This window comes from Amblyomma maculatum, chromosome 11 (genome assembly GCF_055883805.1).
Source record: "Amblyomma maculatum isolate TAMU_Amacu chromosome 11, ASM5588380v1, whole genome shotgun sequence".
Taxonomy (NCBI): domain Eukaryota; kingdom Metazoa; phylum Arthropoda; class Arachnida; order Ixodida; family Ixodidae; genus Amblyomma; species Amblyomma maculatum.
The window spans coordinates 88282593-88307970 of NC_139354.1; the positions used below are offsets into that span (position 1 = coordinate 88282593).

At 43.3% G+C, this 25378-nt stretch overlaps 1 protein-coding gene across 4 annotated transcripts in view; it reads left to right on the forward strand.

Annotated features, from left to right (window-relative positions):
* Window positions 1-25378, forward strand: part of Syt1 (Synaptotagmin 1) — a 123614-nt gene that overhangs the window by 26366 nt on the left and 71870 nt on the right. For 2 of the 4 annotated variants that reach the window (XM_084585672.1, XM_084585669.1), the window contains one exon: window positions 23270-23713. In XM_084585672.1, the coding sequence (XP_084441798.1) occupies window positions 23275-23713 (439 nt within the window). In that variant the 5' untranslated portion in view covers window positions 23270-23274. Of the gene's footprint in view, window positions 1-14290; window positions 14441-16928; window positions 17063-23269; window positions 23714-25378 lie in introns of those variants that run through there. The other 2 variants (XM_084585670.1, XM_084585671.1) reach the window with 2 other exon arrangements.

The window sequence follows — 25378 nt, forward strand, 5'->3', positions numbered from 1 at the left end:
GATGCGTCAGGAGGATTATTATTCATTCTGCGTTGAGAAGCAATCAGCACATTCTGATTGTACTCCAGCACTGACGTGCTTACTAAAGATTTAGTCGAGCTGACTATCAATCACTATCTCAGATCATTTGTTTTTATGGCCCTGGTCAAGAATTATAAGTGAACCTTGTATTACTTTGCTTATCAGTTCTGATCAGTTTCTGTGCAAAAATATGTATGAATTCTTAGCGCGAACGAAAGAAGCATAGTTGACATATTTGTGAAATAAAATATCTCAGACGTCAGAGCTGCAAGATGCCTGGAAGGAAAATTCTCCCAAAACTTTTCCTTCGCATCAAACTGCGAAAACCTTTTAGATGGTACTACATAGCAGATGATCAAGCAATTCTGAAATTTCCCTTTGCTTACTGAAAGCACATTGGTATTCTTTCGGCCATTTTCTTCTATTCAGCAATCATAAATTGTGATGTTCGTTATGTCTGAATGCACGCTGATGACATTTTAGTGAACATTGTTAAGTTTTTTCCGCGGAAGTCTTTATCAGCAATATAATTCAACTAGTTAATGATCTTTAATCGGCTTTATTAGCGCCTGGACGGTGCAAGGTTAATTGGGTTGCCACACGGCACTTTTGTTTTGAAATGTTTCCTACAGCGCACACGCGCATTCAGCGCGAATTCATGGCAGCACCCAAGTGCAACCTTAACTATGAACCAAACGAGTCAACGAGTAACAAAAGAAGAAGAGCACGTGTAGCGTTCAGGCAATGGTAAATCCGAGCGACTCACTGCCGAGACAACCTTCGGCCCCTTCTAGAAAATAAGAAACGAGAATAACTAATAAAATATGAAGGAAAGAGAACGCTGGCGACTCTCGCGCGAATTCCCTTGTTCGTGCACTCTCTCTATCCATCACCCGGGTCGAGATGACGACAGCATGCCTTGCATTTCTTTTTGCCTTGTCTTCTTTTACTTTTCTTTTACTTCTTCGTTTCTTATACCAACCATCTAGGCTGCTGCACGCGAAAACGATGAAAAACGGCTGCGGCACGCGAAAGCGGTGGCCCTCTGCTTTCGTTTGCGCTGCAAGAGTCTCAGGGCGCGACTAATGTAACGTAGTGTTAACGATTTTTGTTATTGTTTTAACAGTTGAAAAGCCCTTTTCCTAGTTTGGACATCTGGTGTCGCATATTTTTGAGGCAGGTGTGTGCGAACGCCACACGCGATCAAAGTGCAGTCACATTTCCACAGTTCTTGCATCATTGCGGTGCACATGCGGTGAATTTTGAGTACTTAATATTATACTTGGCAGGAGAGGAGAGTACAACAAAGCAGTTCCTGCCTTATGTATGGCATCAAAGGAGTTGTTCTTGGTGTAACGCATCTCCTTACCGTCTCGTGGGCGCAAGGCATCCAACTACTGTGACGGCATCATAACATGACCGGCCACAAAGTGTCGTGTGACCGTGACGTAACATTAAAATCACCGGTGACGTCACTCTCAACGGGCAATCGTCAGAGAGCGCTCGGCGCAACTCGCGGTAGACTCTCCTCATTACAGTACAAATAAGTAAATCAAGTGAAGGGTAGCAAACCGGTTTCTTTTACGGGTTAACCTCCTTGCCTTTCCTCCTCATCTTCCTCCTCCTCCTCCGCAACTGCACATGCAGCTGCGCTCGTAAAACGCACTAGAGGAGTACGCGTTTTATATAGTGCATGCAACCTTTTTCTTCGCTGGTAATGTTACTGTACCCGCTACCAAAATAGTTTCCGCTGCCACGCTCTATCTCACAAATCATGCTGTTCGAATACAGTTATCGGTGGTTAGTGGGGCAATGCAGTGTGCAGGCGTTAGCACTGGCGTCTGCCTGCTATTTACGTCTCTTTGAGCCAGCGCTACATGTCCCATTTCCATCTTCGAATTTACTTATTTTGGCATCGTCTGATGTCTGGGTGGTTGTTGGCCTTTTTAGTGCGCGGTTATTTCTTTTGGGGTATGTGACCCCGTAAGTGGGACAATCACAGTCCAGGTCAGATTGTTGCCTAGAAAGCAAAGGCTTCACACGCCAAAGAGAAGTCCAAGGCTGACACCAGAAATTTTCTGCGATTGCGAGCTTCTTTGTTTTTTGATACCGTAATAAAAAAGAACTTTGTCTTTAAATATATTGCAGGAAAGTTTCACTGGCAAAACTACAGTCTTTCGATCAAACTCTTTAGTTGCTCAAGCAGCTTTCACCCCTTATACTTTTTTGCAGACCAAAGCCCTCATGATCAGTGCCTCACTCTGGAGGCAACGAACAATAAAGATATTCCACTTTCTTCTGGGCAGTAATAATTCAAAGGGGAAAACATGGGTCCTTGCACGCTTAGCATTTGCTTGTTTTCTTCCTTTAAAAAAATAAGAAAGATGGCGAATTCAGGGGTGGTTCTGTAAAGCATTTCAAGATCTTCAATATACATTCCATCCGGCGTTGACGTATTAACAAGGGTTCAGTAAACTTGAATCGTTTCTCAGTTCGCAGTGTCTAAGCAATCAGTGGGCTTAGATTCGTTTCAAACAGCGGTGTTCGAGAAGAAAGCAGACGAAGCAAGAAATCGGTCCAGAACATCTGCGCGCAAATGCTGCTGAGACTACAAGAAAAGAACATACACAAAGTGGCAAATAGACAGAAAGCTGCATTTAATGGCGATAAAACTACACTGAGCGCGATACACAAGTTCTGCCAATCAAGTGTTCGTGTAGAGCCAAACAAGGGCTTGAAATTTTTTATTCTTATGCACTTTTTTTGGGGAGCACGCTTTAATCGGCAATATCCGAATGGTCGACAAATAGTGCTCCAATTTTCTCGATTACACTGCAGCTATTAGGCAACCCAATAGCTTCTTCGGGCTGACTATCTTAAGTATCATTACCGCGGTCGCATCTACCCTGCATTCGACAGGGGCATAAGGTAATTAATATTTAGGCCTCATCTTAGAAGAACATAAGATGACAAAGTTTATGCTTACTGTGCAGTGTGAAAGAGTCACTTTTTTGCCCAGGATGTTTTCCTAGTAAAATAATAAGCCACAGTTCCTGACTTGTGCGCGCCCACGCCATCATAAAAGGCAAACGCTTTATATCTACTTTTATTCTAGATTGTTGACATCGGGTCCGGTGTCGGTCAATGCAAGAAAAGAAATGACGATGGTGTAAACATGACTTTGCCAAACTCGGTGTCATGATTTCACAGTACTAGAAAGCTCTTTAATTATCTTGAAATCAACGGATTCCCTTCACGGTCTCTCTACCGTCACAGCTAGAGTCACCTTACACACACCGCTTATGCTGCGAACTTATTCCGCAAATATGCACTTTCAGCGTCTGATATTTAAACACACTCTTAATCTGATTCCACATAAGTTCCACTTATAAGCGGAACTTTTTTCAAAAGTTTAACTTATAACTAGAACCTATGTGGAGCTAGATTAAGATTGCACGAACTACTCGTGTGGCTTGAATATTTGGTTTCGTAATAACTGCGTTTTGCGTATGAGAGCTCACTGTTTGCTACTGATTTAGATAATTATTTAGAGTATTATGGCTAGGATATGGCATAACTTGACAAAATTGTCTGGGGAGGGGGGCGGAAGGAGACTTTTTTCCTCTTTTTGTTTCACTGAAAGCGGCCTGTGCTTGTTTACAGAGCATGCCTATCATTTCATTCAACGTCAATCATCGCTGATTTTTTTTTTACTTATTTTCATGTTTCATTGATGCGAAGAGCACATGTAGTCAAGGGCGCAAACCTTTCTTTGGCATAATATTTCGCAGAATTATATTTTCTTTGTCTTTATTTTTATTCGACTCCATTAAATTACAGCGTTTGCTGTGCTGTTTAAAACCGTTTGTAATGGAGCATTTTTTCTTTGTTGCTGCCAGTGCAAATTAAGAAGCAACACCGGATATTTTCTGGAAATTATTAATTCATAGTCACTTATTGTACCTAGCATAATCATTTCAATGAACCGAGAATAGCGAGCCGAAACGAAACTTAAGGCCATGCACAAACAGTGCTACATGTGACATAGTTCAGTTACAAATAGTACTAGAAACCAGCGTGCGAGCATTAGCACCTCAAAACAATTCGACGTTTAGTTACGTGCCTCGGGCGACTTGATACAACTCCAAAATTTCTAATTGCAAACCAGCAGTGGATATTATTCTATGATAATAGCTCTGGTGTGGTGTGGTGGCCTTACATGGCGTGGTGGCCCTACAAGTCATCTCATCTGTGAGAATGAGAATATAAACAGCACTTTTTAGGATCTATTTGCAGAAGAGGAAATGTCGCACACCTCTCAAACTTCGTAGGTACAATTAGAGATGAAAACGTTAAAGGATTACGTAAATTTAATTACATCAAAATGAGCCCGAAATATCCCTGAAGCTGACCTTTCGTCGTCCTAAGCTTCAACAGTGCACAGCGCATGTCGCTTCTTTTGAAAGCTATTGAACCTACTTCTTGACACAAAATATACCCAGGCTAAATTGCACAGACCTTTTACTATACGGACAGCGTTTGATGTGAATGTTGAATTTTCTTCACTAGTTTGGGACACTCGCAATAGCCATTTTCTTTGCATATATTTTCGCTAACAAGGCAATGGCTGGCGTCAACAGAACGAGAGCCTTTCCTGAGCGGTAGTCGATACCATCTAAGCAACCTAGACAGAAATCCCGTAAACATAATTAAATACGCAGTAGGAAAAGAACTCAGTGCGTTTCGAGTTCTCAAACAGCGCCATGCTGATGAAGCTTACACGGGTTGCTGGATTCTTCGCACAGCTGACTCCCTTATTGCGTTAGTGACATGCATGCCAGAGGAATGCAATTACTGCGACTTGTTCACTGCGAAGGATTTTCTTCAACGAAAAACGGGCAAAGAACTCCAGGTGTTTCAATGACATGTTCCGCAATCACAAGATTAATCACCTCGGATGCCGAAACGGCAAAAGACGAGGATATGCCTCGACTCTAATATCATTTTGCGAAGGTAGTGGCTGAAAAGGCTCCCGTTGGTGAATTCGTGCCTACATTGTTGTTACTGAAATTATTAACGTAAGAACATTAGCTTGACTCAGTAATGGTCACTAATGATTTAAGTCTTCAAATACGATTCATTTAACGACGTCGACAGTATCGTGGTGAGTATTCAATACCACACGAAATAAAGGAGACGTGACAGTGCCTGCCCTAAAGCGCCGCTTTATACTAGCCGAATCTGTGTTTACCTCTGGGCTTCTTTCTTCTCTCCTGTTGTCAGGTATGCGACGTAAAACAAACTCAATACCATGGTGTGACCTTAAGCAACTCTTCCTGACAGATTTTCATTTCAACATGCGCATGGGCGCTTGTGTATGTATGTATGTATGTATGTATGTATGTATGTATGTATGTATGTATGTATGTATGTATGTATGTATGTATGTATGTATGTATGTATGTATGTATGTATGTATGTATGTATGTATGTATGTATGTATGTATGTATGTATGTATGTATGTATGTATGTATGTATGTATGTATGTATGTATGTATGTATGCATGCATGCATGCATGCATGCATGTATGTATGTATGTATGTATGTATGTATGTATGTATGTATGTATGTATGTATGTATGTATGTATGTATGTATGTATGTATGTATGTATGTATGTATGTATGTATGTATGTATGTATGTATGTATGTATGTATGTATGTATGTATGTATGTGCGTTTGTGTATGCGTGGTATGTGCGCACGTGCGCTCGTCCAAGCTAAATTACCCCCCAATACTTGTGCCTTAATGTTATGAACAACATTCATTAGCAAGCAGTGGTAAGCCACCACATTATGTGGGAGGCCACCCGGCACAGATATAAAACTCCACTCTAAGGAAACCGTGCGAGCCTTAATTTTGTGTCTGTCAGTATGCAGCGTGTCTGGCCAGGGGTCTCAGTGCCTGGTTGTGCGCGACTACCATATTATCCTCCCACTGAAAGGAATCACACAAACTGGAAGCTCGTGTCAGCTCACCCATGTCATGTGATAGCATGACGTCACACAACCCACCAACCAATCACGACCCACCATGTCATTTGCCAACTGCCATCTGCCAGACTCATGTTCGTACCTTTTCGCTCACATCGCCCACAACGCCAAACCCTGACTTTCTGAAAACAGCACTTTTTACATTGTCTCGTTATAATAGCGCGCATGCATGAGGATGCTACGTTAAGGGCCAATAATGATTCCAGGATCAATGAAGAGTCGCTCTTGCTCTCCTGTCATGTTTTCATGAGCTCGACCACATGCTGAAAACGCTTATCTCCTACCGGCCCGTTGCTCTAAATCTGAAGTGATGGAGAAATTGTTACATGCCCCAGTTGCTTCGTGCCCCTCTTCTGAAAGCATCCATGCTTTCGGGAGGGCAGTTGACCCGGAAAAAAAGACTTGCAGAGTTGGGTTAGTGGTCCAGGTCAGCGCCACGCTGGAATTGCTACGTACAAATGCTATTTTTGCTAATACATGCTGAAAGTTTCTGATGTCTGCTGCAACTGCGTCTTTTTGTACTCATTTCTGGTGTCGCATCACGCCTATAGAATCTTATTATCACTGGAGAAGAAGAGAAAATGCAGCTGTTTCGGGATATCTAGCGTGTCTAAGCGAATACAATAATGATAAATACTAGAAATTTCAATATTGCTCCATTTCTCCATTGACCCGCTTTCCCTTCATCTAGCTGCGACCAGGAAAAAGAAAACGCCTTCACTGTTCTCTGTGTTACATTATCAACTTCCTGCACTGCAGAGCTCGTCTAGTTTTTCACCCAGTAAAAAAACCTACAAATATAAAAAGTACTGATCAAATTATGTAATTTAACTTCTATTCCTACATAACATTTTGATTAAAGAAAGAACATTTGCTTTTTTTCATTTTTGCCCTGAATACAACTTTTTTTTTATGAAATAGTTGTAAAGAATTTTTTGCATGGCATTATGGATATTTTCCGGAAATTTTTTGCCACTCATATTCTTTTTCTTTTAATTTTACTGCTATATACTGCGTGTACGTCTGTAACTACCTCATCGCCGCTTTTTTTCCTCACAAAATTTCAGTTAAATAAAATGTAGTCAGCGTGAAAACAATGATCGCAGAAGACAGCATCATAATCATAAAACAGGGGGTCTTTTTTTCTCAATAGTACTTAACATGGTTTCACGTACACTATAAAAACACATAATGGTGGTAACCTGTCGCATTCCCGTAGCCGTGATGCGGTCCAGGCTATTTGCAGCTGCAGATAGAGACGGGGAGCCACTATGCTGTTTTGTATTTTTTGTACTCGAGGGGAAATTTTCCGTGAACTTGAGCTGTCAGGTTTACTTGACTATATAGCTACATGTGAACACCTGAGTGATTTTTAGGTTATCTGAAATCGGAAGATCTTAATTTACTGAACAAACGGAATTCAAGGTTTTCATCCAAGTCTACCCAATTTACTTCAGGGTGGTTCATGCGGAATGCCCCCCGCTGGCAAAATTGATGTCATGGAAACATCGCTGTCTTTTTATCTTCAGCGGCTGCACGTTTTCTGCGCTTGAAAATATCCCTTTGACGTTAATGCCGACTGACTCAATAGTTTTCCTAAAAAGGTTTTTTTCCGACACCGCAATACCAAGCGTGGCTGCCTGCACAGACCTATGTTTTCTGGCGTAGCTTCATCAATGCTCACCTCAAGCTACAGGCATATTTAGTTGCATTAATTGGTATATTATCAGAAGTCAGTGCCAGTGACATATTCTCCGAATTTACATATTGTTAATGCCATCAGAAAGATGCCTAGTCAAACCTGTGCGCTATTTAGCACGAATTAGAATACTTAACCTTAAATAACCTGCTTGAGCTGACGACGTTCCTTACTCGCTTTATCAGTTTAGTTTGCCATCGAGACTGTTCCTGCCCTTATAATTGTTCCAATGTCAAACGCACGCTCCCCTTTGTTAGTGGCATGTTTGCTTCCTATTCGCAGCATTTGCAAATTCCCTTTCGCTAGTTTCTATCACAAATATTTCCCTACAGCCTTCAATTCGTAGCGCTTTTCAACTACAATTGCAAGATTTCACTGAAAAATGCCAAGCTAAATTGCTCAAGCAAGCCGCCGCACTTTTTGTTTTATTTGTTTTTTGTCCCGAAGAGTAGTTGTCTCTGCAGTGAAGAAGTACGTTTCCTGAACAGCAATGGATTTTAATCTAGAAATTTGTTTATAATAGAATATTCACCATTAGGCTGAATATGCATCAAGAGAATTGTTTTGTAGCACGAAGCCCCACTTCCATGACGCGTCAAATATGCTCAAACAGAGGCGCTCTAGTTCAACTTCTAAGTTTCGCACATCCTGTATGCAGGTTCGGAAATCTCCAAACTCAGAACAAAAATTAAAAACAAGATTATGTCAATAAACAATAACATGGCAGTGCAGCCTTGATCCAGAAAAGAAGTGCAGCAACTATGGAAAATTCAACGCCTCATATAGCATATCCGGCATGCGGATGAAGAAACGACTACGTAAAAATTGGTATTATCGTGAAACGGTAACTTGACGGGCCAGTTGGTGGTTGGCAGTCGGTGTCTGAAGCCAGTCAGCAAGTAAGCGCAGGATCAAAAAGGATAAAAAGATTAAAAAAGAGCAAAGTGGAAATTGTGGACAGGGTATTACAGGGAGAGAGGCGGGGGATCCTTCAGCTGTTGATATCTTCTCCTGAGCCAGTTTTATTTTCAGTTTCACTATCCCTTGTAAACTAATCGGGTTGGAGGTGACGGCAGTCGAAATGCCTGAGGTCAAACCTACACTCTAAACATTTTCAAGTTCAATATTTTTGTTTCATTTTTTCTTATGAACTAAGAGGCAAAAGACTGAGAATTTTTTCTTTGAACATAATTTAAAGCTATGAAAGATGAAGTTTTATTTTCGACATTGCTTTTTGAGTTCGCCTGTCTGGGTTATCGATTCTGAGTTTCGAGTTGTCCAAGTTGGCGGTTTCCCAACTTTTTCATAAAAGGAATAAAATGCTTGGTTGCTTGCCAAGGTTTTGGTCTTCTTTATGCGCATGACGAGGGCTTCTAAAGGTTCGTTCCCGTGAACTTTGCCCATTTTTATTCTAAAAAAAAAAGTCAGACGTTAGCGCTAACTTTGACGCAATTTGGAGGATAGGGTTCACTAACGCACCCTTCCTTCTCGACTCTCGCCCTACCGAGCTTTCTTTCATATTTCCTCCACCATGTCTAAGCTTTATCTAATTTTGTGACGCATCAAAGCTGCTGTTAGGCTAAAAGCCGTGACGTCAGACTTAGTGGGGGGGGGGGGGGGCGAAAATATCCCTTTTGGTGCACAAGGGTAGCGCAGCCCTTTCTGAAGAACGTTCTTTTTTTCTACGATCTTCACTAGTCTGTTGCCTAGCTGTTCGCGTCATTTATTTCCAGTAGCGTACTATCCTGGATGATCATCAAAAAAAGAACAAGTACTCCCGCCGCCCCGAAATAATCCAAGCAGTAAGATACATCATATAATGCTTGATAGTTATCGATATGTTATCATCGCGCCTTTGTACTTCCGAGGATAAAATCTACTAAAGCTGTGGGCAAGGAGAACAGTAACGCCAATATTGGGGCGGAAAATATTGTTCTACATCATATTTTTTTCTTTATCGCGGACTCATCCCAGCAACCTGCATCGCAGGCGCATAAATTTGCCGGTGGGACAGTCATGTAATGAAAACGCCTTGAAATTGAAGAAACAGATTCCTTCATATTCAAATACGTTTCGGCAAATGAGCTATTCTCTCAAAGTAAGCACGGCACGGCTCGGTACGAAAGGTGAATCGATGGTCTTGCTCGCACAGCTCACTTCGCGCATAATCGCTCAGTGTCGTAACACCGAATTTGCTCAGGTTAACCAGACATAGGTTCCTGGCTTAGACAGGTTACAGCTCCAGGCATCAACGCATTTGGTTAGAAACACACCTGTCATTTTATGAGCGCACTTGCGTGAAACTCGTGAATACCGCCCAGATTCCCTGCCTGCGAAACTTCGTCCCATTTAGCGTTTCGTTCGATAACTGGCACTGGTACAACGTGACGAGGTCTGTATTTGTGCTGCGCGCTCACAAATAGGCGTCGCAAACGACTGTCACAACTCGCCAGCGTTCTAACGATATTGATACAGATGGAGAGAGAGAGAGAGGGATAGCATAAATGAAGCAGCTTAGCGTCATTTTACGCTACCTAATAAAGAAAGATACCAAGTAAGGTTGCGAGGGAGCTTCAACTCTGCAGAACTTGACTGCCGCAGTTTTCAGGCAGTCTCGTTTACGTGCAGTATTGAGTGCACTTGTCTGTAATAACTGGAGTTCGAGTCCTAATTAGACTGGAACAATATACGCTAATCATTAGTTTGTATTTTAAGGTCAGATTGCAAGCTAACCTATACTTAACAAAAAGGAATTAGGTGAGGTATACCAGCCACCGGTTTTAAAATCATAGATCTTAAATGTCATAGCTCGTCCGATTTCCTTGAATTAAGTCCTCCTCCTGTGCCTCTCTCGCTTTTGTCAACCTCTTTAAACTTGCTACCTAAGAATTGGCGCCAACTTGGCCGTCGAACTACAGTGTCGAATATCAAAACGTCTTTAAAAATGAAACACTATTGCATAATCTCTGACGTCTCGAGAAATGTCACGTTCATATTGCATTTCTCAAGACTTAAGAAAAATGTAATACGAACGTAACATTTCTCACTATTTCTTTATTACCCTCACGTCCCAAACCATCAGATAGATGCTTTAACTCCAGTATTGCTGCTTATTTCATTTTTTTTAACACTGTGCATTTTTCTTCTGACGTGCTTCTCAAAAGCGAAGCCTGTCCAATAAGCAAAGCGCGACGTTACGCCGCTTAAGTTATTCCCAAAAGAGCACTGACCTGCCACCGCATATTTTCAACTGACATTTTACCCTCGGTGGAATTGAGGATTTCAGCGAGTTCCTACAATGCTGGCAGCTGAATAGTGAATACCATGCTCAGTTTCTTCTTTCGTGCATCGTGGTGGCGACAATTGAGTGCACTCACCGGCACAGCACAGCGTTACAGCCTTCATGTAGCACCTGTAAGGCAACGGTAGATATTATGTGAGCATTTCAGCAAAGGCCCACTGCAGCTGTTCACGGCTTGCGGTGCCCAACAGCTGAACGTCTCTTCAATTTAAGCAAATGAGGCCACTTTTTTGTAGCGCCGAAATCTCTTATATGTTTAGCTTATTTCGATTATAAAGCACACGCGCAGTCAGTAGTCCGCACAGCTCAATTTCGGCTGAATAGAAATTACGCTTAAGGAATTATTTCAGCCTCGTAATTAGCAGGTACTCTATAAATGATCCACGACCGCTGTGCTTTGTTGCGTTTGGCCTTAAATGCTGTAGTGGCAGATACTGGAAAAGAAAATACAACCTACTCCGCCTGTTGGTACTAAACAAAGTCAAAAATTTTACTTTTAGACATATGTAGCTTGCAGAATATAAACTGAAGATAAGGTACGTATCTGCTCCTGAAAAATTACACAAATAGCTTTGACACTACCATTTCCCTCGTTGGGAACTCGGACATTTAGGGCTACCTTCTTTGCCTTCCAATACATATGTGGCCAAAAATAAGCAAAGCGGGACTTAACGCACTAGTTACTGTCCACGGCAATTGGTAATGCTATTAAGGCAACTGCTGCTCCAGAGAACTGACACTTCTAAGGTAACTTCTATCACTTCACTGTATCTTCTACACAAAAACAAAACTTGAAAAAAAAGGAAGTATAATATTCAAACATGAGTAGTACAATGCGACTAAATGTGCCGCGTAATCCAAAACCACTAACGGTAGTCTTCCGGCGGCTAACCATGGCTTTAAGAGCTTATGGTTAGGAGTCTATCTGCTTAACGTGAGCATTTTCTCAAAGCAAAGAGGCATTAATTAAGCCTAACAGTGCACTAATTCCTCTCGGGGCATTATTGGCACTTCGAGAAACCAATTATGAGCAATATTCCTCAGGGATCAGTCTCACATGAGTAGACTACGCACTTTCGGTGCTATGCTGGAATTAGCCCATCCAATATATTGTTACCGAAAAATGTGTGACTGAAGTGGTGTGCTCACTGACAACGAACACGTGAACGACGAAGTGTTCTGAAAGACGACGACGCTCCTGAAGTCTTACTGCCGAGGTCCGCCCATCGCAGCATCAGTTACATCAAATACATCCCCGTAACAATATTTAGACCTACCTGACTCGGATGAGAAAAAAGTCCCCTTTAAACACAGCTCTCACAAAACTAAACGTAAAATCTTTCCTTCCACTAAGAGTTGGCTTGATGCGTATTCAACCTCTAAAGGGGGCTGACCACTTAAAAAAATCGTGTAATCAAAGAACAGTAGAAAGATCCTGCCCGATTTTGTCCCAAGTGGACACTGAAATGTTCAAGAAATGTGGATTCGTAATTTTATTTCGGCCTTAAAGATAGCGTAACACGCACTGAATTGCCACCTCGTGGTGAGGCCCTGCTATTATCGGATGTACGATAGCGTGTGAGATCTCGTTCAAACAAGACTGATTTTTTTTATAATAAAAGAAGTGAGAATGTTTTGTTTTGTATAAGCATCCCATTATATGCATCAGGGTACAGAATAATTTGAGTTTTTTGTCACTCAAACCGTGCTTTTCAATAACAACGCAGCGTTGACAACGTACCCTTCATATCGTAGATGTGCTTTTACCTCCTGTTAGTAGATGGCGCCACAGTGCTCTACCAAGGTGGCCTTCCGTTACAAGCGGACTGGCCACTAGATCACATCCTTGAAGATGTGATAACCGTGAGCTACTAGACTTGCGTCGACAAAAATATATCACTGTGTCGTAAGAGCTTTGCATGTAAGACTTATTTCGATTCTATTTTGTACTATGTAAAATGACGTTTACTTTAGTTTTCGGTACGTAATTTTGCTATCGGGTAATTCCAATTACGCTGGCTGGTCACGGTTTCCATCGTCATGATCAGGGGTGCAAACAGGGGAGGAGGACATTGTTTCCGACATCCCCAGAAGTCTCCTGAGTTGCTGCCTTTTGCGGTCTTTTTTCCTTTTGCTTTTTTTTTTAGCATTGATGTATAGCATGGTGTACAGCACCTTCCGAACAATATTTCTAGCTACGCCATCGATCGGGATATACCAAAGCCTTTTACAGCTTTTCTAACAACCGCAATGAGATCGAGCACTCCAAACAGCAAGCTTCCGTCGGTTCGAAGCGCGTGTGCAAATTAAGTAATATAACCCTTTAACGTATTTTTTACTTGCGTTGCCATTGCGGCAGATGTATCGACCGCACCACAACCGACACTCAAGGCTATCGCACTTCTTGAGCAGCTGCGGTCTTTATCTGGAACCGACGTCTGCTCGGTTTACAACGAAGCGGCGCAAAAGCGCGGCCTCGGTCGAAAGCGCCCCCCTTCCGGAAGTGGATAAGCGGGCAGGAAGGAAGTGTCGCAGAGGCGAGGGGGGGGGGGGGAGATTTGGTTCCCGGGATCTCCAATTCACGCTCTGTTCACAGCGCCTTGAAGATGAAGGGTTTGAACTAGGACACAGAGACCAGACAGACAGTGAAGGAGAGTGATGAAGACAAGAGAGTAATAAAGACAAAAGATATGCTAGCATCACGTGGGTGCTGCCAGGCTGTTAGGATAAGAGCCCTGCGAGTAACAGGAACGCGGAAATCCGTCGTCGCAGACTCGGGTTTCTGCTAATGAGCTGTCGACACCCTTTTGAGCACTTTCCTCGGGTAGCTCCGGGTACGGCCTGGCTTCGTCACTCTTCGTTATTGGGCGACGACGGCTGGCGCAGAAGAGCCGTGCTCATGAAATTGAGCAATAGCTTTCTTTTTCCATAGTCGAGAGTGGGATGTCGCTAAGCCGCCATTGCTTTCTTCTTTCTTCTCTGTTCATTTGCTTTGTCTTCTCAACGTCATTTTTCGATTCTCAACCATGTATATGCAGCCTGTTGCCCTCGCATGACGCACGAAATATCAGCTTTATTTTTGCGCCTTTCTCTCTTGGTTTTGTTCCATCAATGCACCCACTTACTGAAGAACATTTCCTAATGCCTGCAAGCTTTGTGAACAGGCGTTACTTACTATTTATAACAGCGAAGGAAAGAGCTACTGACTCTTCAGCGTAATGGGTTAGGGTTAGCGGTTCTCTGTTTTCCATCCACTCGGTGCTGAAAGAGAGCCTATATCACGATTTGTTTCCGTCTGCTTCGACATGCGGCATGGCCAGGAGACGAAGCTGAAATTTAACCCAAAATTGAGTTCCTATAACCGGTAAGGTCCTTAGTGCTCGCAGTATGTCTAACCACGTTGTTATTGAACTAGCTTTGGCGGTTACAGGCGGATGTCTGTATTTGACGCGGAGACCATTCCTTAAAAGAGGGATTTCATTATAGGCACTGCCTTTCGTAGCAGCCTGCTCTTTCGCTCTGCCGTAAATAAGATCACGATATCTGGAGTATGGTGTTGACATTCGGCACAATAGACTTCCTCGTATCAAAAACTCTGACAAGGATTTCATCGGCGGAAAATCTCTTGCTGACGTCGTGTGCGTCGCGGTAAAATGTGGACTACAACTCGAGAGGTCAGGTACGACGTAAAATAAGTGTTAGGCAAGTGTACTTGAGTCCCAGATAGACTGTTCGGCGAAAGGTAGAGTTCTTTTTAATGGAGTAGTTATGGCAATTTACACGAGACGAATCGATCTTTGGGTACAACCACGGGCGACGTTAGTCTCCCTGCAGGAGAAGGGCGCAATAATGGTGGAATATTTTGAAACTTTCATATTTTTGTTGCGTTTGTTTTGTAATGTTTATTTACTAATTTGGGTACATGCCGGCTTACTATAACTCGTGCCTGATTTTTATGGTGATATTTAAACCGAAGCTGGCAGGACACTGTCTGTTAATTATACATCAGCTGTGCGAACCGAGAAGTGTCTCATTTCACGGTGACCACCTCGACCGAGCCATGAGAGGAAGCATTCGGGTGATGTCCAGAGCTAAGGGCCTGATTAAACCTCTTCCTTCGATCACTTCCTATCGTTTCCCTCTCACGTTTCTTTGTTTGGAGTGTAAAAATGTTCTGCGCGCCAAGGTGCCTCGGCTCTCTTCTTCGCTTGATGGCTGACACTGTTCGATTTTGCAGAGACCTGACACAAAAATACTGGTCGCAACTCGAGGTAGTCATGCATCAGTAGCCGGTTATGGCCGGTAACCGTGACGCGCGAAGGGGCCACGGCCAAAGACGCGCAGTTTGTGGCGTCAACGTTTCTCGTTGAATCAATGAGCAAATCGCGTTTTAACGCGTTTCATCGTGACCACGGAGCTAGGAAGAGGACTACGCAGTTGGTCGGTGCGTCAGCCACTTGACGTGCTTGGAGCCCCCGCGCTGCGCTATCTGCAAACGCCCAGCTGCTTTGGCCGACAACTGGGCCCAATCGGCAGTTTCGTTTCGGCTGTTAGACGACAGTTTATCATGCGCAGAAATATTTAGATTCACGTTTAACTGCGCACACATGCATGCACCCAAATTGTTTGCACTGGTATGCCTGAAAAACTACGCAGGGCACTTAAGGATACGTACGAATGTCTGAGGTGGATTAAAAGGTGGATTAATGGGATTTAAGAAACGGGTGGATTCAGGTATCGTGTATGATGTATAATGAATATTTCGTAATGATAATATATACGATCACAACTCTATAAGATCGCAGCGAGCACGTGACTACCCTGAGCACGCTGAGCCGATTTTTGGCAGAAAAAATCTTGTGCTCACCGCCTCTTCCGGGTTCTATTGATTATGGGGTATGTAATGCTTTCGCCTTAAACTGAAGGCACCTCACCAGCTATCGCTGAATCTGGCGTTACAAAATTGTACAAGTAGCATTACTTTTATCGCAAATTTGTACGCTTTCTGTCAAAATTGCAATCCTTCTTCGATTGCAATGCCTGCCTCACATCTCTCTTAGCATTGTTATATCTTCCGACAAGTCGCCTCGATGTAGAGCCAGCATTTGGAACTGGTGACTGAAGTCATAAAGCGAGCTGCTCTCGTGACTTTTGAATCGTACTTGAGAAAGCGATGCCACGCAAAGAAAGCATGCTAAAAAATTGATCCCTGATTTGTGTGCATTTCGATTGACAGGGTTGTGACAGCGCGCCGAGCAACGCAAAACACTTGCGAAAGAGAGGGGGAAGGAACGAGAAGTGGAAGGGAGCTTGTTTGCAGCAATTAACTGGCTGATCTTTGTTGGATTGATTATCTCGGCCTAGCGGCCGCTTTTCGATGAAGACGTAAAAAGATAGGCGCTCGTGTGTCGTGCGATATCAGTGCATGCTTAAAACCACCAGGCGGTAGAAACCTCTGAAGCCCTCATCTGCGGCTTCTCTCATAGTCGCAGTTGGTTTCGGACATTAAACACCATAAATCAAACAAACCTTTCTTAGATGGACATTGTATAGGAGTTGAGCCTGTGAACAGCAGCAAGCATCACTAGGATTTGCTCATGTTGTGCATGGCAACAAGTACAATGAAGCAATCAGTTATGGCGCCTCAAGAGAGAAGTTACTATACAAGGCAGCGTAGGTGAGAAATGACCTGAAATTTTTATTTCGTATAGAACCTGTAAAGAAGAGAGCAATGCTGTCAGGTCGCTGATGGAGTTTCCTCATGACGCAGACACGAAGCGCTTTGTTCGGTGTACTCTTCTTTCATTACCCAGTGGGTGCTTGACATTGCGAGCTGCGAATTGTGTTTGCTTGGCTCGGAATGAAAGCGCAACCTTTATCTCGAAGCTGAGCTGGATACCAGATACGACGGTGAAGCTTCACTTGGCGCTGCCATGAAGCACGCTGCTCATAAAGCGAGTTCTACGAGCCTTTAATTTTAATTAAAGTAAGTGTTCATCGTCAGCGATCATTTTGCTCCTAGCTTTTAACGCTTCTCTGATTTTTCCAAAACGACTTTGTGAGAACTCATCGCTTGTCGGTTGTGAAATCGGCTGTGCACTTGTCTTCTCTTTCGGGAAGCGTTCATTGAATAGTTGCTTAAAATCATTATAGTACTTTAGACATGCTGTTCTCGGTGCACATATTAGTAAAAAGTAAGTTTCGTTGTTTTTTGTTTTGTGCTTGCTCATTTCTTCGTGTCGGCTGCCGTTTCACCCAAAGCACCCTTAGCATTTCATAAACTGTTTCCAGTTTTCGCGCTTTATTGTTGTGCACAATTCTGGATAATTTGCCGGTTCGACGATTGCTATCAACATTTTTAACACGCTTTAAAGGCCCATCTGACGGCCTATATCACATGCCGATGAAACCGTTAATATGCTAGCTGGAAGCGAAAGCCATCTTTAATTTACTGATCAACTACGTGACGTTGTTATTAAGAGAGAAAATGCTACGAGGCTAAAAAATCATGCGCACGTTCTAGTGGGATGTGTCTATTTATTTTTTCCCGACGCATTCCCTTTCGCTGTTGTTGTTCTTCGCTAAAACTGTACTTTTGTCTTCAGGCGTCTTTCATAATTATTCAGTGCTTTCACGGGCTTTTTTTGCATTTTATTACAACGTAACAAAAGGTGTAAATATCCCTCCTACTTAAAAAGGCACCCCGTCATGCTAAAGACGTAAAATGCATTAGTGCTTTTAATGCCCGCCTGAACTTTTAAAACGAAAGTTTCGACAGGGATACATTACCGGTACTTTTAACGAGACATCACGTTACTAAGGGTGTCTCCCCATTTTCTTTCTTTTTTATCTTCTCTTTTCATACACTGGAACAAATTATGGAATGCTTCGGCGGCTCAAGAGTAATTAAACTGCGTTACATATTAACCCGTGCTTCTTATTTCCGGGTACTTCCCTTCCTAGAAGCGCTTCGATAATCTGCAAATAAAAAAGCGAACAGGAATTTTAGCTAATCAGCTATTCTTCTTTTCCCGGTATAAAGAGTTCTGAGCGTTCAGCAGCTTTTGTTCATCGCACGATATTAACTTTCGGCGAAGCAAGGTGTTTACTTCGCGAATTTGTGCTTCTATTTTAAGTGCGTGCGTCATCCTAAACTTCAGCAACATGAGCGACGCCGGTAAGCGTATCGGCTCCTAAGCTGCTATGCTTCTGGTATCGATTGGGCAGTTTGTGTTTTGCCAGGAGCAACCATATTTTGCAAAAGTTGCGACATCAAACTATGAAGTGCGTTAGGGAAGGAGGAGTGGCCGCTTCTGGTGCACATAAAAGTCGCTGTAGTTATTGCGAAGCTGCAAGTGTAATTACCTTAATTATAATGCACGCCCTACACTTGGTGCTCGTTGTTGAGGGAAATCGGTTAGAAAGGTAATTACGTCTCTGATTTATTAATTGCAATTTATCGCCTCCTAAGCACTAATTGCCTATTCTGCGCATCATCTCCTGAGCTGCTCAAAGTTCTAGAGAGTGGTTTGCTAAACTGTACACAAATTGTGCCTACTTTTAGGTGTTGACTCTAGAATGTAACAACTGAACGCCAAATATCATCTCAAGTTACGGTAATTCTTTGAGGTTATTTGATATATAAATTTTGATAGAATATTCTTTTATGCATCGGGATGCAATATACTACACTCAAACCTTACTGGCTATTACGTGTTTACAAGTTTTTTGAATAGCTAATGTATTCTGCAGCTGTGTGCTGTGCGATATTAGTGCACGTTAAAGATCCCCAGATAGTCGAAATTTCTTGAGGCCTTAACTATGGCGTCTCTCATAGCCTGAGTCGCTTTGCGATGTTTATGCAAAAAGTAAGTCAGGGTGAAAGTGTGGGGAGGGGAGTTAATGGGCTTTCAATTAGCCCCGGAAGACCCGGAAGGCATCTCACGCTGGTACCCAACGCCTTTCGTCTAAGCCCCGCATTGTTTCGGAGGAGTCGCCTATAGCGATGCTCCCCGTCTTGCGCAAGAGATGTTCTTTGTGTGTGTTTTGAATTACCCTATCGAAAGCCAAGAGATGGCCCTAAGTCTCCGATCAGGTCACCCTAAGCACCGTTACTTTAAGTGTTCCGTAAGGAGCGCGTCTGTTACAGCCATCAAGTCAAGCCGTCGACCATTAGCCCCACCCTTGGAGAAGACCCTTTCTTTCGTAGTTGCTGTGCTTTCTCTCCTTTTTTGTGCTTTGTTTTTCCTTCATACCTCAGCTATCACGGTTTAAAACACACGTTAAGCCCCTTTTCGCCCAAGACGCAGCCTGTGCTTTTGCGCATTCTTTTTTCTTTCGGTACTTGCCGCCAATCATGCCTCCGCGTTACAAGCTATGCTCGTGGAAATCTAGGTGCATTCAGATCTGCAGGTGCTTACTGCCTTTGGTTCTTTATTTTGGCCTTTTCTTTCGTTTCCCTGTTTTCGTATTCACCATTTTAAACCGCTTTCTTCATTCATAAAGCCATCTAACAAAAAAAGTTACAATACTGCGCTTCAGTCTGCTAAGCGGGGACATGGCGAAAGCCATTTGACAGCAACCTCCGCTGGGGTGGCGAGTGATTAGGGCGCTTAACTACTGTTTCCAAGGGTGTGGGATCGAATCTCTCACGTTATTATTATGTAATAAACGTTTTTCACCACCACCATCCCGGCCTCGGGGGCCACTTTTCGATGGAGGCGAGAAGCAAGGTGCCCGTGTGCTGTGCGATGTAAGTAAACGTTAAGAACCCCAAGCGGTTGAAATTTCCGAAGTCCTCCAACACGGTGTCCATAGCCTTGATAGCCTTGGGACATTTAAACCCCACAAACTAAACCAAGCCTCTTGATGACAGGACTCTGCAATAACTGCATTGTCAGTGTCATCCCTACTATAATAATCGTCATCACTATCTCAACTATCATCATTACCACTACGAGTATCGTCGTTGCCATCATTATCATCACCCCATACTAGACAATTAAAATTAGGATCGATGTCTCAGGATCCCGGCGTGGAGTTATGGCTTGCACGCTTGGCTGGGGATCGGAGGGATAGTTCGATTCCCGATAGACAGGTGTCTTCATAAGTGTGAGTTTGTGCGAACGTCTCCTGAGGACATTTCCGCAGCACATGATTCAAGATAGCCTTCCGCCTTAAAGAAAGAGTTATTTGGCTCGTTATCAGTTGCATGCGCTCAGCCTGCGTCAACGATGAGAGATTTTTGGATGTCATGCTCCTTTGGATGACTTGAATACACTGTGCGTCCACGTGCTGGGTGCAACAAACCTATGGCTAGGCAAGATATGGAGGTTGCCACGCAAACAACGGCGACGAAGCCAGACCCTACATAAGTACAGGCGATACTGAGCTAAATTTTCTCAAGCACGTTGCACAGCTTCATTTTATAATGGGGCACAAACCACGGAAAGGGACTGTTATTCGAGCTTTCTCTCCTGCGAATGCGCGTGAGCTAAAAATGGTCAATACTAATTGTTTCTGATCTAATATTTGGGGGAATCCACCAAAGTGGAGAATATTTGTTACAAGGGAGTAATTACTCATTATCGTCCACCCAAGTGCAGTCATGCGACCACGAAGGAAGGCTATACCGTTTTTACAGAAACTTCGTAGTTAAAGAAAATTCGTCGTTGGTTGGATGACAGTGAGTAATTATTCCTTTAATACAAATCTTCCCCTCCTTTGCAGATTCGCCTAAATATTCGATCAACGCCGTTCCCACTTCCAGTTATTGATCATTTTGCTCTTTCCCAACCATCTCTCTGCCGACCGTTCTGGTTTGCTCACTTGTTAGAGTGACTGCCCTAGAAAGCCGTGGTCCCGGGTTCGATCCCTGGATCAGGAGCGAATTTTTCTTTAACTACAAAGTTTCTGTGGAAGCTGTACAGCTTTCCTTTGCGGGAGTATGGCTGCGCTTAAGTGGATGGCAATGAGTAACTACTTCCTTATTACTATTTGTTTCTCGGTGGCATTGACATCTTGGCAGTACAGTCAGCAACAGACAACGTCATATTAAATCTCAAAGGGTGAAAACGTTCGTACATTACGGCTAGAACAAGAAAACAAGAAATATAATTTAGCCACTGTTGTGGTTGATTACATCAAATCTGAAAGTGGAAATGGGGGATATGTTTAATACTCTCCCCATATTTTATGTAACTGTGGGAGCAAGCACGGATGGCAGGTTGATCTCCCGGCTGCAGTCAATTGCCACCAGGTCTTCCCTGCCTAATAAGCGCTTCCATACTGTTAATAAAAATGAATATGATTTAGAGCCCTGCCATTTGGCCAAACATTCGAGCCAAAAATATCCGTTTATTATGGGAAAGAATGAGGCCCCTTGACGCGTTTTGCTAACATTGTTTTGGCCATATCCTCTCATTCGGTTGATACTTGGTGTATAGCTAGTTTGCGGTAGTAATAATCGTATGTAGGGTTATAGTAAGGCCCATTATTACGCATTGACCATGATACATGGTAACTTCCTTATGTTTTCCTTTCCTTTTGTACCCTACCGGTAGCGTACATATTTTTTTCTCGGCCGTTTAAAACCAGTTTCCAGTTCGCACTGTGTACTGTGTCTCCTTTTCATCACAGTCATGGTATTTGGTCTTGTCTTGGGGTAACTAGGGTTCATGAAATAAAAGGTGGTTAGGGGTGTGTATGGAAGCTATGGTAGCGTACATAGTGGTCAGTGTGTAACCGTGGTAGGGCTGCCATATAATAAGCATGACAAATGATGATGCCTGGTCATCAAAGGCATGTCACAAGAAGCTCTGATTACTCATAATCCATATTACGTTGTCCCTACGTTTTGAGTTATTCATTGCATGAGCCGTTGAGTAGTCTTAGTTTGCCCGCAGAGGTACAAGTGTCCCCAGTTGTTTAGCGCTGATACTGCTATCATCATATCAACATTCTGTATTGTTTGTCCCGCCTTGGCGCCTTTCTTATTATGTGCATGTTGTTCACGGTTAACCATGTTTTATTGTTTTTATTGATAACCCCTTCAAGAGCCGCTTACAAATCGTATGTCCTCAGTTAAACACTTAAATGTTTAGCTTTATGGGATTTATTTAGACATGTGTTCTTTCCTACTTGTGAATTTTTTTCATTTTATTGTCTGATGTAGACCTTGCTGCAATGTAAAGGTTGTGTATGCCCACCAGCTTGGGCCATGTAAGGTGACCTGCAGTATTGATAATAAATAAAGAAATGTCATAACCCTACATTTCTAATAAGGCGGTTATTAATCGGTGGGGACTGCTATGCATAAATGCCATGTAGAAGTGTAGTGTCCAATTCAAGTGACCAGTCCTGAGTGGACACGAAAGTCCTAGTTATGTTTGAAACTCATGTGCTGTTACAAAAACTGCGCCAATTTCACTGTTGCTGATGATGGCTTCACGATGATGGCGTCGTTATATGACGACCTCATAAAGTCTCCAATGTGATGTAAAACTGCTGGTTGTGACATCATTTGGTTGTGACTTGAACTTCCCTTGATGCATTGCAGCTAGCGTTTAGAGCTTTCTTCAGCATTTCCGCTTCTGCTCAAGCTTTCCTTTACCATTGAGGCTCGCGTTCCAATTTTCACTCGCACATTCCAGACTGTGTTAGAAGCTTAAAAGCGTGTATGGTGGCGCTTTAATGTCGTGCATAATTGTGCACGGTGACAGTCCCAAGGGCTGCTTGCACTATCGCAAACCATGGCTGTAATTTTTTCATTGGTGTGGTTCTTGGATCAGATTTTTACTCTTCAAGCGCACGTGACTTGTCGATTTAGCCATAAATTTAAAGTTGTGATGATCGGACGATACAGTCATAAGCGTAGGCTTCCATCGACACACTGATCAGACACTGTCTTTTTATGGTGCGTATACAACCAACAATGTCTAGGTTTTGTTTGGAGGCTACGATATATCTGCCTAAATCACGTTCTTAACAACTGCTATCTAAATTCATTCAGTTTATTCAGCGAAAATGCCGTCTCCTTATAGAGCTTAAAAGGCTGTTTTTCCTACCTCTGTAGTCGGTATCAATGTCCACAAATTTAGCCCACAGGGCTCAAGTACGCCTGTTGAAGTTGCCTGAAATCAATGCACTTAATCTGTCTCTTTCTTTCTTTCTTGCCCTCTCTTTGCTTCACCAGACGATATGGCGCCCCGGGATCCAGCGGCGGCGTCCATCGACAGCCTGCTGATGCGGCTACGCAAAGCGGTCGGGCCCGTCCTCGAGCAAAGGGCCGCGCCCGCTGCCAACCTACCCGCTGCCGCCGCTCCCGATGCCAACCAAGCAGGGGCGGCGGCACCCGCTGCACCACCGCCGGCCCAGCCTCCGGCTGCTGCAGAGCCCGCGGCGGCACCCGCGGCCCCCGCCCCAGCTGCTGCTAATCCGACGCCTCCTGCCGCGGCTGCGGCTGCGGCGGCTGCAGCTGGCGCTCCGTCCGGCGGTGCGGCACCAGCGGCAGCAGGTGCCGCTGCAGAAGCGGCAGCCGCTGCAGCGGTCCCGACCAATTCGACAACTGTGGTGGCTGCGGCCCCCGAGGAGGAGATCTTCGAGGAGATGCTCCATAAGGCCTCGGACATGACGCACAGTGAGTCTCGCGCCTCCTCTAGAACCGAAGTCAACGAACCTCTATGAGAGGTAGTTTTAAAATCATATTGGCCGTCTCTAAACTTTGAAAATATAATAATGTGACAGCAGAGAGCCATGCACAGCCGTATAAAACACCTTCCACGAAGCCATCACATAGTTGCAGATACCCCCCTCCTCTAATCTTCTCTTCATTGTTCACCTCTCCCGGCTGCTTCTTCCTTCTCGGAGCGTAAAGCTGTCTCGTGGCACTGAGGCAGGACAAGCGACACTACCAAGTCTCACACAATGGACCACAGTTATATAATATTCCAAATCGCACATCGGTATTTCGTACCACATCATTCAGGGGTCATCTAAATACACGATAGAGGATTTTTTTCTGTCAGGGCAAAGTACTAAAGGTTTCACTGTGGCTCCCATCTTCTCTGAAGGCGCAATAAACCTTTTTTTTTTCACTGAAATTGGAAGTCAGTTGTAGATTTGTTCACTGGTTTTATTGCATTGCGTGCTGTAAATTAAAAAAAAAAGAGATTAGTCATGCGATAATTGCTCTAGTTAAGGCACGGTGCTCTCTAGGACTTCGAGTAACTTTTTAGTATTGAATCTTGCATCACGGTCACACGTCACTGCCTGTATCGTACGTTTCTGTCTTATTTCCCTTGCTTGACCTCTATGCATTCGTCTATACAAGATTAGTTGATAATATTGATAAGATATGTTGGCAGCATAAGTTGACAAAGTCGCGAAGCATCTGTTCTAATAAGGCTTAGGCGGAGTATCAACGGAGCTACGAGTCGCCGGCAAGGTGATGCCGTAGTATATACGTACGTGAAACAAGATTATTCTTGACTTTTTTATTTATCAGCTGACTAGTTCCGGAAACCGGGTTTTTACACGAGCGCGGCACTTATTAAACTTAATACGGTATGTGTAGACTATTATGTGGAGGTATAATTAATGGTAGCATGAATACCCTTCAGACAGCTGTATAAGGATATCATCAGTGCTAAAGTTCTAAGCACCACAAAACAGTCGTAGGTTCATATTTGCAAAGCTATTCACAACTTCCCTTTTATAAAACAGCAGTGCAGACGCCAGTGTTCTCTTAACCAGGCAGCTAAATAAGTTGCTGGCCTTTTTACAACGAATGGCTCAAAGTACAACGCTTAGAACTGGAACCCCAACAAACCGTCAAATTGTATATATAAAGAAAGGGGGCTGGAGGGGATTGTGAGGGGCATTTTGTAAGCTTTGTATTAGAATTAACGTAAAAACAGTGTAGTGAGCAAACTTGTAGTCTGGAGTGTCCATATCTAAAAGTGCCGCCTATAAATAAAACGAGAGAGAAATGAAGGGCCAGCAGAGGAAGCAGTAATCATGAAATTTTAGCGTCACGACAGATATAGGAACACCATATAAGTTACGAATATGCGAACATAACCTTGCGTCAATGTACGCCACGATCATTTAGAGCAATCCTTACGATGCATTCCTAACTCAGGTCATCTTTATCTCGGTTTTGCCTGCATGAAAGTAGAGACAGATCCTGTGCACTTCCACATAATTTCAGTAGTTGACATCATATCGAAATATTTCTCTCTCACACTGCCTTTCATTTTGCATTCGCATGACAGTGGCTCCAGAAAAAACCATAATTGTCACA